Here is an 18,273-nt window from a genome sequence, read left to right as displayed (position 1 = left end):
TCATTTGCTCTCGTTTGCTATCGATCGAACTGTTCTAAGCACACTGTAGGGTATTATGGAGCGTCGTATCTTGCCGGTCATAATTCGGTCGCAATTTTTTTGGCGGTCATAATAAATTGTTTGGCTGCATACATTAAATAATTTTGTGACAGAAATCAAATCAGTAAACGGTGTGCGGTAAATTTCTTTTTTCTAAGCCACTGCTTTTTTGTTTTGTATCAAAAGAGGATTTAATGTACGCAGGCAGACAATTTATTATGTCCGGCGATATACTGCGACCGAATTATGACCAGCAAAATAAGACGCTCAATAAGATCTTACAGTGTGCTTAGAAATATGTGACCGATAGCAAACGAGAACAAACGAGATAGGATGCTGATTATCATGTGTCGGAAAGATCGGCAATATGTACTGATAACATTAGGAGGGGAAATCCATAATATTTAGTGTAATAATCCAGCTGGTGCCTGTAACCTCTTCGACGCATGTTCTCTCGGTACTAGCGAATTCAAATTTGTCGCTTTTGGCGTTCAAAATCGGTCGTCGAAATTCTCCAGATTGCAGCGTGCCCCATGTAATCTGAAATCTACGTGCGCAAAGACAATCCGAAACGACGCCAGATTTGGCACTGCTGATAAAAAACGTGCGCCATGGACATAAAGATTACTACTTCGGATAACGGGAACTGCACATGAGTGTAACAAGGACAAGCTGCTATTTTTTTGTACCAGGCGCGCGTAGGAGGTGACCATTGGTGCACTATGGAGTGATGCGTGCTAGTTGGACACCGTGTTTGATCAACCCACTAATTTCATATAGTTTTGTGATAAACAGATGCTCAATGATATGGCGAACAGTTGTTAATATCACAAAAATTAATGGTAAGCATTTCTGAGCTTTGATCTGTATCGAAAAAGGATTTTATGTAAGCAGCCAGTCAATATTTTATGACCGACAAAATACTGCGACCGAATTTTGACCAGCAAGATAAAACGCTCAAGAAGATGCTACAGTGTGCGTAGAAATATGTGATCGATAGCAAACGAGAGCAAATGAGATGGGATGCTGATTATCATGCGCCGAAAAGATCGACGATATGTACTGAAAACATTGAGGTAACCCTTGAGTGACAAGTGATGTTCGAAACGAAATTGGGCTGGTGCATGCAACCTCTTCTACGCATGATCTCTCGTTACTAGCGAAATCAAATTTGACGATTTTGGCGTTCAAAATCCGTCGCTGAAATCCTCTCGATTAGCGAGCGAGCAGGGTGCGTCACGTGGTTTTTTTATATGAATTCGGGTGACCCTTTTCAAAATTTTTACATGATCTGCGTGCGAATTCGTGAGTTTTTGGAAAGGATTTTTCTAGTACCAAGTAATAAAATCGATTATTTAGCTGAAAGGAACGAATTTCCCGGTAATGAAAATGCAGATCTTTTGGCCATTTTTAACAGTTCTATCCTACCCCACGAATATATGCGGGCTCCCTGGGATATCTGCATGGCACGATGACAGACCCAGTTCGGCAATATTGGGTGCAATTGAGACTGTTCTAAGGCTGTCGGAGTTCCCTATTCGTGAGCTATCTAAGAGCAATTCGTCGGTTTGCTTCGGCCAAGACTTGGTCATCTGATTCCCTACCTCCCTATATCCTAAATACCCTCAAATTTTCCAATCCAACACAGGAGGCCGAAGAAATCAAACTGGTTGAACAACAAGACCAGCAATTCGAAAGAGTCCTCTGAAGGAAAGAGAGGAATAGCATAGGTCCAGCAGAATTGCATAGATAAACTAACCTTGTCCGCCCGTGATAAAGTGCAATCTATACGGTTGATGGGAGGATATGCCCACCAGCCATGGAATTTATAAAATTGGACTTTTGGAATTCAAAAATTCGGAATTGTTAACCGTGAAATGAATTTTATATTATGTTTTGTATTTAGTATTCTGAACAACGTAGTTTAACGGCCAGGCCCTCACTTTTCTCCCGGTATTTGGATGAAAGTGCCCACTGTGCACGGTGGCTTCCGGATGGCGTTTTCATATCCGGATCGAAAGCTTGTGGATGTGCGTTTGCAATCCGTTTGCCGCTGTAGATCGTCAAAATGATAGCTCGTTCTCTTGCGGCTCTTGCACCCTGGCAATGAGCGCGTGAAGTAAGAAATTCAACAATGTTGCGGACAAATGTCAAAGCACATTTCTTACGCCCCATAATCGCTGACAGATGTGCCCACCGATGGTTCGTTGCCAGCGTGCTGTTTGCAGCACCGACAAGACGAGATGATCAGCCACACCGAGACCCCGAGGCGTCCGTGTTTGTCCGTGTGCCAAATGTGACACTTTTATTCCCGTGCACCGAGCGGAAGGACAATTTATGACACACGGTTCCGCTTCGACGCGCCCAGACGCGGGCTTTCGGGCTCGTTTTTCGTTTCCCCGATGGCGCCTCGAAAGCGGTCCGAAAAGGCGCGCGCTCATCCTGTGCGCTGGAACACACTCGGCTCATTGGTGGAATTAAATGCGGTGGAAAATTGCATCGCATCGCGTAAAAACCCTAGCGCCCCACCTGGTTGCGTTGCATTCCGAGGGCCACGGCAAGAAAAAGGGGCTGCATTGGTTTCGCTTTGCCTGGTGGTTCAGTAACTCATCAAAATTCTACTCGACCCCCCCCAAACGGGTGCGTCGTCGTTTTATATCGTTGCTTGATGGTTCTTCCTTTTTTTTTTTGGTTTTGCTGTGACGAAGATTTATCAACTCGCTCCATCAAGTTCCGGCTCAGGGCGAACGCTTCCCGAAGCCGGTGATTTGTTCCCTGTTCACGAATTGTTGCCTTTTCGCCACCGGTGCTGGCTTTCCGTTCTCGGCCCTAAAAGGAAGATAACAAGATAAATTACAGACAACCCAACGAAACGATCACCGCACGGAACCGTGCGTTTCGTGGGGCTTGCTCTCTTACTCCAGTCTCTTTTCGGTCAATTAAACATAATAGCCATTTTTGGCGGTAGCACTTTTGAGGAGCTCGCGATTTTTGGCCACCCTTCCCAAACTCCAACGCCATCCACCATCCGTGGTACGGGGACGAGTTTTCGGTTTATTTTTCCTCCATCCCACCATTTGTTTGCAGTTTATTTTAACGGCGAGTTGGGGCGGCTCTTTTTTTTTTCCTCGGTTTTTTTTTTCGCCATATTTCCAAACGCTACGTTTACACATTACTTTTTCGGTTTCATTTAGGGCCGTTTTTGATATGGTCGAAAGAGCGGAAGGGGCCACATTGTTCATGTTTTCTCACATGAATCTGCACGCACGATGGCGTCGCACCGCTGGAATGGCATGGGAGCCGATATTATGGTGCGATTTCGCATTTTATCAGGGTTTTGGGGCTGATCTTTTTTTTTTCTTTTTGGTCGCTCGGTTTCATGCTGGCTTCACGCGGGACAGCATTTTCCACATCCGATTCGAGTTTTCCACCCCAAAATAAGCGACCATTTTTGGAGCAAACCCTAATACGGGCCTGTGCCCGGGAGCGAACCTGGCTTTTCACTGCCACACCGTACGAAGATCCCCGCGCTAATGATCGATATCAAGGACGCCGCTTGGGAGCCTCGCCCCGGAGGGCGCACTTCCCGTTTTGCAAGGCTGCATAATTTTATTATAAATATATACACACATGCACACTCGTTCGCTGCTAAATAGCACTCACCGGGTTCGAAGCGGCTGGCGAGATTGTGTCCGGCCGAGGGTCGCGCGATAAGCAACGGCACATTTACATAATTTCCAACCATCGACGGCGATCAACTGTCGAAGAGGTGCCGTGTTTTGGACGTTCTTCCATAAATTTCGAACCATCCCCACCGACCCCGTGCACGGTTTCACGTGTGACGTGTAGCGCCCGGGTTGTCGTGCGTGTAATCATCCCGCTCGAATCAGCTCGTGGAGCGAGGACATCAAATAATGATCATCCATTCTGGCGTGGTCGTGTCGCGCGGGCTGCGTCCGATCGGACCTTCCGTAGGGCTGCGGGCGATGATATATTCACTCTCGATCGGTCCCGATGGGTCCGGGAACGAATCGGTGTGTTTGTGTGTCTGCACACGCAAGAGGCACTCCATTTTTAGGGCGCGTTAGGCGAACCCCGGTCCCAACCGGTGGCTTCTTCGGGACCATAATTTATGGCGGAGAGCGTATCTCGCGCGCTTATCTCTCGCCGGCGTGATTAATTTATGAATCTATCGATGTAATAAACCTTCCCGCAGTGTCCCACCATTCACGGCACATCGGGTGCGCATTGAAACGACTACGCCAATGCAATAGCCACCGCCACGTACAGAGCAGCCGGAACGACGAAACAAATGAGAAATAGAGGGATGACAACAAAAAAAATCAACCCTTCCGTACTTTTTCGAGGGTGCTCCCCGAGGTGCAGGAACCAAATCCCACCCTTGCGGTTGTTCGGTCGCCAGCCACCACCACTTGGCTGCTTGCGTTAACAGATGGTTCTGTATGTTGTGAATTTATTATGCTTTTCCACGTGTTTTTCCACGTGGGGGGAGGCCAACGTGTCTCTCGGAAGCGCTGCGAATTCTGAACACCGCATTAGACCGAGCGGAAGTTGACATTACACTCCGGGAGCTGCCTTCAACCTTACCCGCTGCTTAAGACTAGGAAAAAGCGAAACAAAGCTCCCGGGAGAAACCCGGCCCGTCGGCTTCCCATTCCACTTAATGAAGGATAAACCCGTTCCGGAAATAGTCCGCCTTCGCCCGGCGTGCCCGAAAGGGGGAAAACCGAGCGAGCGATAAAAGTGCGATTTGTTGGGTGAGGGTGGTTTGCGGTAGGCGCTTGGCAGAGGGGGGGGGAGGCGAAATTCTGCGGTCGGGTATTTGCAATCGGGGTGCGTTAAAAGGATTTCGGAGCCGGCGGTTTGCGAGTGCGCCAGCAGACAAACCACGCTGCACCGCCGTTGCTCGGTGAAGGAAAATCCCAAGCGCAGGGAACGAATTTTCGACACGCAAATGCAGATGACAGCTGCTGTCAAGTGTGAGCAGGGGAGATGGCTTGTTCGATCCTGTTTTTGTGTGTGTGGCTGGGTGTGTGTGTGTTGAAAGGAAGCAAGTGCACCCGAAACTTCGTGCAGCTTCTTGCAGGCATGCAAATTTATTTCCCTCCCCAGGCGGCCCCCGGTTCTGCCTAGGTCGTTTAATTACAAAATCCCGAACAATGCCAACCCCTGACGGAATCGTCGGAACGGGAAAAGCCACACTTTTCCACCACACAACACGCACACCACCACTACCACCACACACAACGGAAGCATACGCGTGACGCTCTCGCAAGGATGCGTAAAAATGTTAACTTCCCATTCGGCAAGTCATCCCGCTCAATTTACACGTATTCGCTTTCCCCCACTCTCGGGGGTTCGGGTTCGGGTATCTGGCTCCTTTTGCCACCCTTATCTCCACCCACTCCTCTCCACTGGGGGGTTTTCCCGATCTCCCCTTTCTTTTGAAATTAAAACAGCCAAACGAACCGGAAAGCCAATCGGGCCGAGGGACCACGCGCCGCGGATGGATGGGTTTTTCACAGCTTCGTTCCATTTTTCCGGCCGGCGCCGGAGCGACACAGCGCTCTACTAATCCACGCTCATTCTGAAACTGAAACCCGTCGCCCACCGGACGAAGGTGATGAAGTGTGTCCGGATGCGGAAATTTCGTGCCCCGACGCCACCACCGTGGGTGGCCGAAAAACCCGCAATTAAAGCTGTATCCGTTCCGGCTTTAAAGGATTAGCAAGCTAACACCGGCTATTTATTTCGTGCTCCGGGACGGGCACTCGCTCGCTCGCTCGGCCGTTTTAGAAGGCGGTTGCGATGAAAAGGGGACGAACACCAAAAAAAAACGAGAGCGAGAAAAGCAGGGAAAGGAAAACTGCGACACTCCCACGCCCCCGGGGGGGGGGGGGGAGGGAGGAAGGAGAGGGGTTTCGGGGGATTTTTCCGGCACCCGTCCCAACCGAGCACAGGGTGGCGGTGGGTTGACGTAAAATAAAATGGATCATCCTACTTTTTACCGACCAATTTCATCCAATTTTTCTCCCCGAAAGGTGGTGGGAGGTAGCTTTGGTGGGTGGGAAGGAAAAAAGAAAACCGTGACCGATTTCGGACGGGGGCTGGTTCGGAAGATCCCACGGTGAAAGGATGGATCATGGTTAACATGTTGGCGATGCCATCGACTCGGAAAGTGGTAAAGGAGCCATTGGGACCAAACGGACGGGAAGGTTGATGAAAATTTCATCCGGAAATTCCGACGCACACCTTCCCAAAAACCCCGTCCACGGTTGGTTGGTCGAGTTTTCCTCGGTATGAGAGGAGAGGGAGGCAAAAAAAACACCAGATATCCTTCCGTAAGAATCGAACGCCCAGACAGGATGCGGCCGGTAAGAAAAATCTAACCGAGCCGGAATTCACGCCATGCCTGGCCAAAGGGAAAACTTTCCCGGGCGAATAGTTGTCATTGATTTTGGATTTCGTGTCCTTTTTGTGTGTTTGTGTGTGTGTCGCTTTTCCCCGTCGTCACTCGGACACAGGGCGTCCGTTCAAGATCCGGGCGCGGTCCGGCAAGCCGGCATTTGTGCGGATTTGCACCGGACGTTGTTCACACCCTTCCCAGGTGGGGCCGGATGTCGGACGGTCGGTTTAATGCTTACAGCAAACAGAGGCGTAACGGAGTTTTCCTTCCTTGGCTTCCACGGCCGGATGAAGCTCCCCCAAAAGGGGGAGGAAATTGACTTTAAGTTTAACTTTACCGACGGACGACAGGTTTTGGTCGGGGTGTGGCGTGGCTTGTGGCACGCGGTGGAAAGCTTCCCCAAAAGTTTGTGGCCCTGCCAACCACGGTGCAGCGACGACGACGACGCCAAAGACGACACACGGGCGGGCGGCGGCGATATATCTAAGTTTTTTAAGTTTCTCTGCAAAAGATTCGATGCATCCGGTTGCGATGCGACCCACGCGACCGGCCAAAGGTGGTCCGAAGTGATAAAATGGAGGCGAAATCTTGCACACACACACACACACAACGAGAAGGTGGTGAAATTGGGAAAGTTGGTTCCGAGTTTAATAAAAGTCAAGACCCGGGTCATCACACATAAACCCAACGTGTGATACCCATCAGGCTCCCCCCGGCGGAACTCGGAAGTGAACGTGAAAAGCATCGGAGGTCCTAGCTGATGGGTTGAAAAGGGACCGAAAAACAAGTAGAAAGAGACAGAGGGATAAAGAAAAACAGAGAGAGAGAACTTTCCAGCGGAAGCTTCCCGTTCTGAGGGGCCACGCCACGCTCAAAAAGTCAAAGCAAAAGAAGCAGATTCGAGGCTTCAGGCAAAAGCGTCGGCAGCGGCGCAACGGTAGATAAATTAACTTTATTAAATTTCTCCGCGACGACGCGCGCTAGCCAACCGTGCCCAGCGAAGGGCGGGAGAGTGTTTTTCAGCCAGCGCCCTGATAAGATGTCAAACGTGGTGTTGGCCGGCATGCGCCCCGGTCCCGGTGATTGGATGCTCGGAGCGGGAAAATTGCACTATAAATCCTTCACGGATCACGCTTGCAGGCGTGATGGCGTCATGGGCCCGGGTCCTGAGCTTTCCGGGTCCTGTGACAGCACGGAAGCGATAACCGTTCGTCCGATGGTTCCACGAGAGAGAGAAAGGAAGAAAATGGAAGCTGCGACCTTTCATCGAGTAGGCGGTGAATTTTTCCTTTTGGTCCTTCCATTCATTACACTCGCACACGCCACGTTGCCATGGAAACGATATGTTCGCTTTGTCATTATTTGGATTGGCCCCAGAAGTCACCGGAACTTCCGTAATGGCGCAACTAGCCGGAAAGTTGATGGCTTCGGGCAACTGTTTACTCACTTTATCACCGGACACCGGGGCCGTCCCCCATTTCAATCCCACGCTCAATCCTAATCCTAATCGTTCCCGGGACGAGACCTACTTGACAGTTGACACCCTAATCGATCGATCTCGTTCGCTCGTTTTCTTGCTCTCTCTCTCTCTCTCTCGCACTTCCGAATAACATCCTGCCAAAGGGAGCACGTCAAGTATAAGTAACGAGATAAATCAAATATTTACTCCCCGAGCACGGACTGGTTCGAGGCAGCGATGCGCCACAAGAGGATCGTTGGATTGAAAAGTTACACCATTTCATTAGCCCGAATCGGGGCGACTTCCGAAGTGGCAATAAAAGTAATCACCGCCACCATGAGCGGTGTCAGTGTCCATCCGCCCGTTCGCCTAATCAAGGGGGTTTTCCGTGACCCGGGAACATTTTCCTTCCAAAATTTTCCAAACGAAGAAATGCCACTCACGTCACCGGGATTGATGGTGACTTTATTTTCCTCGCACCGGTCGCAATCATCCATCAATCCTTGCTCGCTGCGCCATCCCACAGCCGGGAGCACTGTCCTCATATCTGTCCGCATCGCAAACCGGCCGTATCTTCCGGCTCGTCACGACCTCATAACGGTAGTGATATGAATTTGATTTGATGTGTGGCCTTTTTTTTGCGAGCCGTCATCCCCAACGGCTCTATGGCTTGTCGATTTTTTTTCCCTCACCTCACTTCTCGCTCTCTCTCTCTCTCTCTATTTTTACGCCCAACAAAACTCCCCTTTTCGACATGTGTCCTTTCATCGTGCACCCGTCGTGGTGGGCGCAACCTCTCAAAAAACCCCTCACGATGATCGCCGCAGTGCGTGCGCACCCACACGGCTCGGTTCGATTTCGGCAAAAAGGACGAAACACACAAACCGCGTTTGTCGTTTTCGGCAACGTCACCTAGAGAGTGGGAGAGCGAAGAGAAAAAAAAAAACGGCGAAAGGAAAATTGCACGCCAAAAGGATGCTCCGTCAAGCGTTAAATAAGATGAAGGCTGGTTCGTTAACTCGAACCTTCGATCATTGAGCTTTCGCAGATTGAGCGACAGTGATGTGAGCACACGGAACGCGTGTTGCGTCAAAACCGGCCCACCCGACCAAGCCATCGTCCCGCTTTTTGCAGCTAGAGAATCTGCAGCCGGGCAAGATCCTTCCGAAACATCACCGACGGCTTATGGGATTGGGTGAAGGATTAACGTTTCGTGCGCCGGCGTGCTCCACCCACAATCGATACATTTTCCCTCCATTCATATTGGGCGCTTTTTTTTTTGAAGACATCCGGGTGGGGACGAGTTTTCCTTTGATGTGAACAAACACGGGTGTTGAGTTCGGTGTCAGTTGCCCATTTGGGGGGAAGGTTTTTTTTCTCGTTCCCTCGTAACCCGAGTGGCTAGTAATGTGCATTATGTGCAGTCAACTCGCGCGCTGATTGCCTAATAGACCGCATCCAAAACCTACCGAGGTGCTGATCTTGAAGTAATGCGCTGCCAGAACTTGCTCTCCCGCGCGGTGGCGATGGTAATTAGAATGTTAATTAGCGACGGCGAAAGGAAAAAGAATGGCTTTTCCCTTTTCACCACACGCCACCAGCTGGAATGCGATGCCCGGTGTCGGTTTCATTTTCTGGCTCCGACGCGGCAGGAGCAATTGAACGCCAAACGAGTGTGCCACGGAGCGCAGAATCCCTGTGGGATATGGGCCGCGAGTTGGCTCGATTTGTGAGTGGAATTAATTTACAGCTCTAATTGGTGTTCGGTACTCGCGGTGTCGATGGTACACGCGGGAAAAGGACGAAAGCGAGCGCAAGATAGCGCACATCAGCAAACAACAGCAAAAACGAAAACAAAAAAAAGCAAAGCCAAGAAGATGCCGTGGAAATTAATGTGTATTGGATGCGGTTGACATTTGCGTTGCAACGACCGCAAGCGCGCTGGAGTGGAAGTCCTCTCACGGGAAAAGGCGGGAAATTTAATGCAACAATGCGGTGGACCTTGCGGGTTCTTCTCCGTGGGGTTTTCGAGGGGGTTTCTTACTGAAAGTGTGCACCTCGCCCGCGGGGAACACCAAGAAGAAGTTTTCCCACAGTCCCACGGGACCGAACCCTCGCGGAACATTAATTAGCTGTCGCGGCAGCTCGCGGAATGCCATCCCAAAAGGCAGCGTAACGTTCCTCGAAGTGCAGCCATTAATCGACGTCTTCGACGTTCTTTCTCTCTCTCTCTCTCTCTCACTCACAGACACAAGCGAAAAGTTCAAAACTTCCTGCCATGCAAGACGCCCACCCGCGGTCCGCCCCATCTGGATGCGACAGGTGTCTCCGCGGCCCACTCGGTGACGTACGAGGACCCGGACGTGCATCTCGGCCATCATCCGCTGGTGATGCGGCACCATCATCACCATCACCACCACCACAACATGGAGGTAAGTGGGTCCCCGGGCCCGTCTTTCATTAAGCCCGCCCGGTGTCCGCGGACGTTGTCAAAATTAATTCGCCCGTCTCCCCAGATTACATTAAATCACGCTAAATTGGATAATGCTTTGTGACACGTTTTTCGGCCGTTCTGGGGGAAGGTTGGCGTTGGGCGATACAAACGCTGAATGAAAGGAAAAAGCGAAAAGAGCCGACGAGTGCGAGAGAAAGAGAGAGAGAGAGAGAGTAAAGGGGGTTGAATAATTTTCAACCGCGCAGTTGGTGTCTTGTAATAAATTTTTAATTTCCTCCTTTTACAATCCACCACTCGCGCACAACGACACCAATCGAAACGTCAAAACGTGTCATGTTTTCGTGGCCATTTTTGGGGCTTCAATTATTTCGTTCGTTGTGTTGAGGTGGAGTGGGCCGCACGAATACACAATTGATTGATGGGAAGGCAGAACCTGGTCTTCTCGCGCTGGAATCGATCGATTAAAGGATGATGGAAATTAACCGTAAATCCTTGTGCCCATCGAACCGAGCTTGCGATTCGCGAACTCATTAACCAAACGCGTATGGAAATCTGTGTTCCTGCTTCCAGATCCTGACCCGGAGCCTCATGAACAACTCAGCGATCGATCGTTGAGCAGCAAGCTTCTCAGGTGCTAACGCGCTCAAGGGCCAAATGAGGAGGGTTTTTATTTTTCGATCATAAAAAAAGCTCCCTCAACAAATGTCCTTCCACGTCACGTGTCGCACCAAAATCCGATCCACCGACCGGAAACGGATTCAGAATGAGGAAAAACACAACAACTCCGCACCACACGGCACTCCACGTTTGTTCGAGAGGGAGGTTTTCTTTTTCTCCGCCGTTTTGTTGCTTCATTCTACGACCCGTTTGCCGTGCTCCATTCAGGCGACACGATCTCGAGGCGGCAAATCCCTCATCAGACGGGATAAAAGAACTCCGGGTCTCGCGGACCATCCGCAAACAATGCAACGGGTAATGCTCGCGGTTCCGAGGTTTTCCCCTTCACGGCTGGTGCTGTCATAATATTACGACAAACCATGTCAAAACGCATATCAAAACGCGACAATAGTGCCTCGGTTTCGGTTCCGTCCCTTCGCTCAGGCTGGTTCGTCGTGCAGGGCAGTGATGGAATTCGCATCGACATGCGAGCAAACATCGCATGAGACGCGATGGGGAAGAAGGAAGTGACAAAAGAGAGAGAGAGAGAAGGAGAGGGAAAAAATGTCCATTTTTCTGATCTCTTCCCGAGTGCCATTCACGCGGCATTAAGCGGTTCTCCGTTGCGTTTGTGTCGCTGTCGCGAGTTTGGGAAAGGATCAATGACAACGACAGCTCGCGGGCGCGCGCGCGGTTTGAGGATGAAACTCGATGCTCGGCTGCATCCTGCAACACACACACACACACGCAAACAAACACACGTGCACCCTACTCCAATGGGATGATTTTGGAATTAATGCTGGAAAGCACCGAAAGCGAGTGAAGCAAGCGAGAACGAGCCATAGAGCGGAAATATGCATGAGAGCCGAAACTCTACAACAGGACGACAACCTGAACCTGAACGAACGGAGCAGGGGACAAAACAAAAAAACCAAAACCTGATCCTCCCAGAAAATGGTCGCTTCATCCAGCGCTCGTGGGGCGAGGAAAAGGAATTATAATAATACATATCTTACCCATCCGTACCCATGTTTGCTTCAGACGTTCTTCATCCGCCCGGTTCTCACTCGGCGGTTGGCGTTTTCGGTTGCTCAATCACACAACTGCAAACGCGCGGGCAAACGATAATCGACGTACGGAAAGATGATGGAAACCCAGCCCAGCTGGCTGGCCGATGTTGGCTGTTGGGTGGACAATTTACCCATCATATCGTATTTCATGCTTTCCCGAGGAGGCGCGCGCGCTCGTAGCATAGAAATGGGACCATTTCGGTGGTTTTCTCGGCGTTGAAAGCGGCAGAATTCTGGCCACGCTCGAGAAAACCCTCGCTCAGGTGCTCATGGAGCCCCCGATCGTGCCCGTTCTAAGCACCCCGTGAGTGAGATATCCATCGGGTTGGTTGGCCTCCGGTGGATGGGGCGATTGCGTAGCACCGACGTTTTGTTTCCCAATAATTTGGGCTCGTTGCCGGCCACGCTGGTGGGGGCTAATTTATTTGTTTCCATTTACATTTCATTAAACCAGGGGTGTTTTTTTTCTCTCTCCCGCTCCCGGGGCAATCCCGTGAAGGGCGCATTCGTTCGTGGTCAAACGCATCCGACTTATGCGGCAACTTCTGCGCTAGGTAGGATGATTTACCACGCGAACCGTCCCGAGAAAAAAGCCCCACAAAGTCACATCGCCCCGAAGATCGCTCGAGACGCGAGTTTAAAGTTGTACGGGCTTCGAATGAAAACCACAGAGCAGGCTGTTCGGGCGTGAGTGCGAAGCGAATTATGATTGGCGTGTGATGATCAAATTTCGTGTCTGTGTAATAATGCTGTCAAACATGTTTATGCCGACCCAACCCGTTTCCCGGTTGGGGAAACTCCACCAACACCGGCACCGGCGTTTTTGCTGTCATGCGCTCCAGGTGTGCCAGAGGATTGGCGTTGCCGCTAATTAACGGAGCCGCGCGAACGCGCCCAGCTCCGGGGACGGGAATTTATAACCAAAGCCGATCGCCGTACGATCGCCTCGAACGCTTATCATTTCAAATTATTCTACGAAAAAAAAAATGTAGATAAATAAAATAAACCCGACAGCCGACGCGGCGTATCGCGAACGTGTCTAGCCGTGGAGCCGACACACAGCTGGACACGAGGATAACCTGGTCGAACATTCCGTTCGATTGATAACCATAGCGAAACCAAAAAGGGATCTCTAGCGGCACGCGGCTTGGGGATTTATCCGCCCAAGGGCTGTCCTATTGAAGGAACATGTGAGTGTGTTTGCCCGCGATCTTGAGATGGACAGCTGGAAAAATAACACACAAAAAAAACACCAACTGTTGCACTTTTAAAGCTTTAGCGGGGAAGTTCACTGTTGCTTGTTTTATGCGGCAAAATAAATAAATAAATAAGCAAGCAAGAAAGCAAAAACGCCATCCTCCACCGGAATGCCGGGGCGTGAAACCTTTCAACGTCTTCGCACGTTCGGTGGTTGCATAGCTAAGATTCAACCAACAACCGACCGGCTTTTTGATAGACTCCCTGCGGGACGTTCACACGCCTCGAGGCTGCCCCGGGACGGGTAATATTTAGTTTCACCCGAAACCAGCGTCCGGTTTGCCATCAAAAACCCAGCCCTGTGGTCAACCGACGTTCGCAGCGCATGATGAAGTTGAGCCTTTTGCTGGAGCTGATCGACGTTCGCGCGAGTTCACGCGCGCACGCGTACTCATGGAAAGAAACGCGTCAAATCGCAAAGAAGACGCCACGAGGCGTTCCAGGGTTGTTCTACCTTCGCAGCACCCTATCCGGGTCCACGCACAGGGACCGCATTTACAACGAAAACACAACCCACCGACGGCGGGACACCTTTTTCTCGCTCACGCACGCGCACTCGTCCGCTTATGACGAACGGCCGCTTCAGCTAAGATCCCCATCTCCGATTCCATCTCGCGATCACCGCGGCTGTCCGGTTTCACGTCCCTCGGCACGTTGGGTGGCATTTTCCCTCCCGGTGGGTTCCGGGACCACACACGTCGCCACCGCAGCCAGTTCGCGGCTTGGGGGTGGAACCGTTCATCATCGTCCGTGGCGATTGAGTGAGGCTGGCGTCGAGTGGCACCGTCCGAAAGGGCTGATAAAAAAGGGTGTAGGAAAAGCACTTGCCGGCTGCTAGAACCTCGGGTGGGTCGGCTGCAAACCTGCGCCAGCACGAGAGAAAAGAAAAGGCGTTAGATAGATAAATAAGAAAATAAAAAAAAAACAACATCGCGACGGACAAGCACAACTTGGCGCTCGCGTCTATTTGTTGTACGCTGTAAAGCGCTGATATGCGCGCATTGTCCAAACAATTCCCCTTGGCTCGAGTGATGTTAGATCATGCGGCTGATCATGTTTCCGTGCTGTTTTTCTTCTTCCTTCCTATCGTGTTCTCGCGCCCTCACCATTGTTCCCTGGTTCCTCTTGTTGTTCGGCTCGAGAGGCTCCTTCGCGGTCGATGGGAGTGAATGCAGGCGCACTTATCATAACTGCTTCCAAATTCAGCTTCAGCTCTTCCCATGGCCAAAAAAGGGGTACGAACAAACACGAACAACAACAGCAACGTTTCCTCGAGAGGTGTTCGAGCGCACGCCGAACGAGTGACGGCGCACAATGGAAATCATCCGGCATAATGATATCCGGAAACGCGAGCTCCAACTGGCAAAGGGAATGCTTCTTCGATGCCAAACTTTACCTCGCCGCCTAAGCCGCCCAGGGGCACGTTTCTGGCGAGCTGTTGCGAGCTAAATATGTGCATACATTCTCCGAGCATGCCATTGCCGTCGGTTTCAAATGGAAAGAAAATGGCTCACCCATCGGCATCGCATTTGGTGCATTTGTTTCGTTCGGTGCACCTGCGCCACCGAAGTGCCGTAGTGTGAAGTCATATATGCAAAATGGAGTCGTGAGAAGAAACCAGACCGTGCAGTTTCGCAGTCCCGAGTCACACGTCACGGCACCGGGATTTTCCTCCCACAAGCTAAAATCGATCTCGTCTTCGAGCGAAGAGAGCTGTTTCCGAAGGCAAGCTTGCGAAACGTCAGCATCAGCGCGAGCTGAGTGCGAAAGCGAAAATGGACAAATAAAATCGGTCCCAACCATTGCACCGGGTACTGGCCACGAAACGCCACTTCCAATCGCCCGGAAGTTGAAATCTTCAACTTCGAGCCGGTGAAGGCCACCGGAAATTCAGTTACTTTGCAGCCAACGGGTGGAGCCTTTTTCGCCGGACACTTTTCCACCACAAGCCGGGTATCACATGCATGCAAACAGCTCAACGCTCACTTACAGGACACCGACCGACCGGACACAATGGACCCAGCGAAAAGGATGCCAGCCACATTCACACAAGTTGGTTGGTTTTACTGTTTGCCCAGCGCTTCACCGGAGGGATGGTTTTATGCCACGCGGAAGGGCACTTTTGCCGCCCGGCACTGTTAGCATAAAACTCGCTCGAGTGGTTCGAATTTCGCACACACTCGTTCAATCGATCTCCCACCAAACACACGGCTGGCGTTGGAATCCTTTTGGGAGGGGGTTGAGAGGTTTTGCGAAAGAAATCATCGCGCAACCGAAACTTTTTAATGCATTCCCGTGGAAACCTTCGAGAGCGGGCGTTTGGTCTAATGGCATTCTTTTTTTCGTTTGGTTTTATTTTCGAACTCATCGGGAGTGTGTGTGTTTCGAGAGCTTTCGCGCCACACATATCCCTAGCGGTCGATCGATCGGACGGTTGATCTGCGAGACCCTTTTGCTAAAAGCGCGTCGATGTGTCGGTCGCAAAAAAATGGGGAAAACAGCTCGTCCTACCTCGTGGTTGACTTTTTACGTGCGAAAAATATCCCAGACAAGGGTCCGTGAGTGAAGACGGTTCAAATCTGAAAAATGGAATCGCATAATAAAACCACGACGCGTTGAGTAACGAGACTTTTTCATTGTAATTTGAAGCTGTCAAGGTATTGTAAGCCCCGTAGAAGATTCAATCGCAGAAACGACTGTATCCAGCTACAAGAAATGCAGTAGTGTTTAAAAATGAATGTATTTGATCCGGTTGTAGCATAATTCGGCATCTTGATTCTGATGATCAGTTGCACAGAAAAAAAACTGTTTTGCATGTAGGATAAAAGCTGTCAGAACTGTAAAGGATAAGTGATTCTAGATTTAGAACCTTTTCTATTCCTTGCACTAAACTCACATACATGTTACATTTCCATTTTCTCTTCTCATCCGGAACTCGTGTCACAAGCATATTCTTTAGCGTCCAACTCACACCTACAGGACACCAAACGGCTATTGATCCCCGACTTTAACTGACCATTTACATGTCTCATTCTCTCCCCCACGCAACAGCTGCACGCGAAACAAATCCACTACCCAAGCGGGTACCCGATGCCGCGCTCTCCACCACTCTTCATCTGTTCCTCGCCCGGTCCGGACCCGTACCGATCCCACGACAACGTGTACGAGGAGCTAGAGCACGGTCCCGGTCGGGATACGGACTCGGAACCACCAATTCAGTCAGATGACGACTTTGCGGAGGATGAGCTGAGTCTACCCGGCGATCGATCCTTCCACAAGTCACCCTCGGACGGTGGTACAACCGTGGCCACGATCTACCACGATCGCAGCAATGGTGGTGGAAGCAGCAACAGTGCGGCCACCACTGCTTCCGTCTCTAATGGGCCCGCCACGCTCGAAGGACTTGCTGGGGCAGCCAGCGTTCCCGGAGCCGGTGGATATCTCGAGCGGAATCGCACCGAAAGGAACTCGCTGCTGTCGTCTTCGTCCTCGTCGGGTAATGACACCAACCATCCACTGCATCGTGCGCCTGCTGGCATCACTGGAGCCATCAGTGGGGTTGCCAGTGGTAGCCATAGCAACGGCAACATCAGCAACACCAACAACAACATCAACATCAACAACAACAACGGGAGCAATCATGGAGGCAGCAGCAGTGCTAGTAGCGCAAGCAACGCCAGCCATAGCAACCGTAATTCCAGCTCGAGTGCGGACTGTGGCAACAACAACAACAATGGGCCCAACAACTGCAGCAACAACAACAACAACAACAATAGCAACAGCAACAGCAACGGGGGTTTGTTTCGGTCGCGAAAACACCACCCAGGAACGTTGGGTGGATCGGGCCGTAGAGCCGGTCCTGATCCTGTCGTCCTGCCACCGTCCATGTACGACGATCGGGGCATGATGACGTTACCCCCGCCCGCCTACAACCACACCACACCGCTACACCACAACCACCACCCGCACCACCATCCGCATCATCTGAACGGGGTGAATAATAACGGGCATCGTGGTGGTGCTGGTGGGTACTACAGCACGATCGATGACGGATTGGATCCGGTGGAGCGACGGAATCGCATCAACGCGCAGCTGTCGGCATCGAGTGGTGGATCCGTTTCGACGATTTTCCGCAATGGCGGTGTACCGCGTGGTGCGGCTTATGGTGCACGATCACGAACCAACCCACGATCGTCCGATCGCCGAACGCCACGCAACGGTGGTCCACCTCAGCTGGCCGTAATTTCGAACTCCTCGGGTAGCTCGGCAGGCCCACAGGACCCCGGGCAGTACATCTACCACGAGCCGGTTTTCCACGAGGGGCTCATCTACGACGGGTGCCTGTCGCACACGTACAGCGATCGAAGCGGGGGAAGCGGTAGCACCGGTACCGGAAGTACGGGTGGAGTCGCCTACCATCATCCGTACATCCTGCCGGGTGGGTTTAGCACCTTCCGGCATGGGTCGGGTCATGGTGGTGTGGGTCCAGCGCCTGGAGGCGCGGGGACAATTTATTCGCGCGATTCGAGCTTTGGGTCGGATTCGGGTTACAGCCAACACACGCAAACATCCGGCCGGAGTGCGATCGGTGGTTGGACCGGAAGTCGCCGTCCAACGGGAAGTGGTCAACATCTGCTGCCGGTTGGTGGTGGAGGCGCCCAAAAAGGCGTACCATCGACGGAGCAGACTCACTCGCAACCTCAGCAACAGCAGCAGCAGCAGCAGCAACAAACTTCTGTGGCCAATACGCCGGCCACTGGGCTGGTGGTGGACTCTTGAGAGCTGGCCCCAGAACGGAAAGCGGTGACCCTCGAACCCTTCATATCCAGTATTGTATACGGCAAGATGCTGCTCTGAGGTGTCGGTCTGTGGTCGGTGCAAGTAAAACTTGCGCTATCAAGAGTGCGCT

At 51.4% G+C, this 18,273-nt stretch overlaps 1 protein-coding gene across 1 annotated transcript in view; it reads left to right on the top strand.

Annotated features, from left to right (window-relative positions):
• LOC128731543 (dual specificity protein kinase splA) overlaps positions 1-18,273 on the top strand; it is a 75,986-nt gene extending 57,713 nt beyond the window's left edge. The window contains exons 3-4 of the mRNA XM_053824668.1: positions 10,174-10,357; positions 16,416-18,273. Coding sequence (XP_053680643.1) covers positions 10,174-10,357; positions 16,416-18,143 — 1,912 coding nt within the window. The 3' untranslated portion in view covers positions 18,144-18,273. The remainder of the gene's footprint in view (positions 1-10,173; positions 10,358-16,415) is intronic.

This window comes from Anopheles nili, chromosome 2, assembly GCF_943737925.1.
Source record: "Anopheles nili chromosome 2, idAnoNiliSN_F5_01, whole genome shotgun sequence".
NCBI lineage: Eukaryota > Metazoa > Arthropoda > Insecta > Diptera > Culicidae > Anopheles > Anopheles nili.
This window is presented reverse-complemented; position numbering and strand designations above follow the sequence as displayed.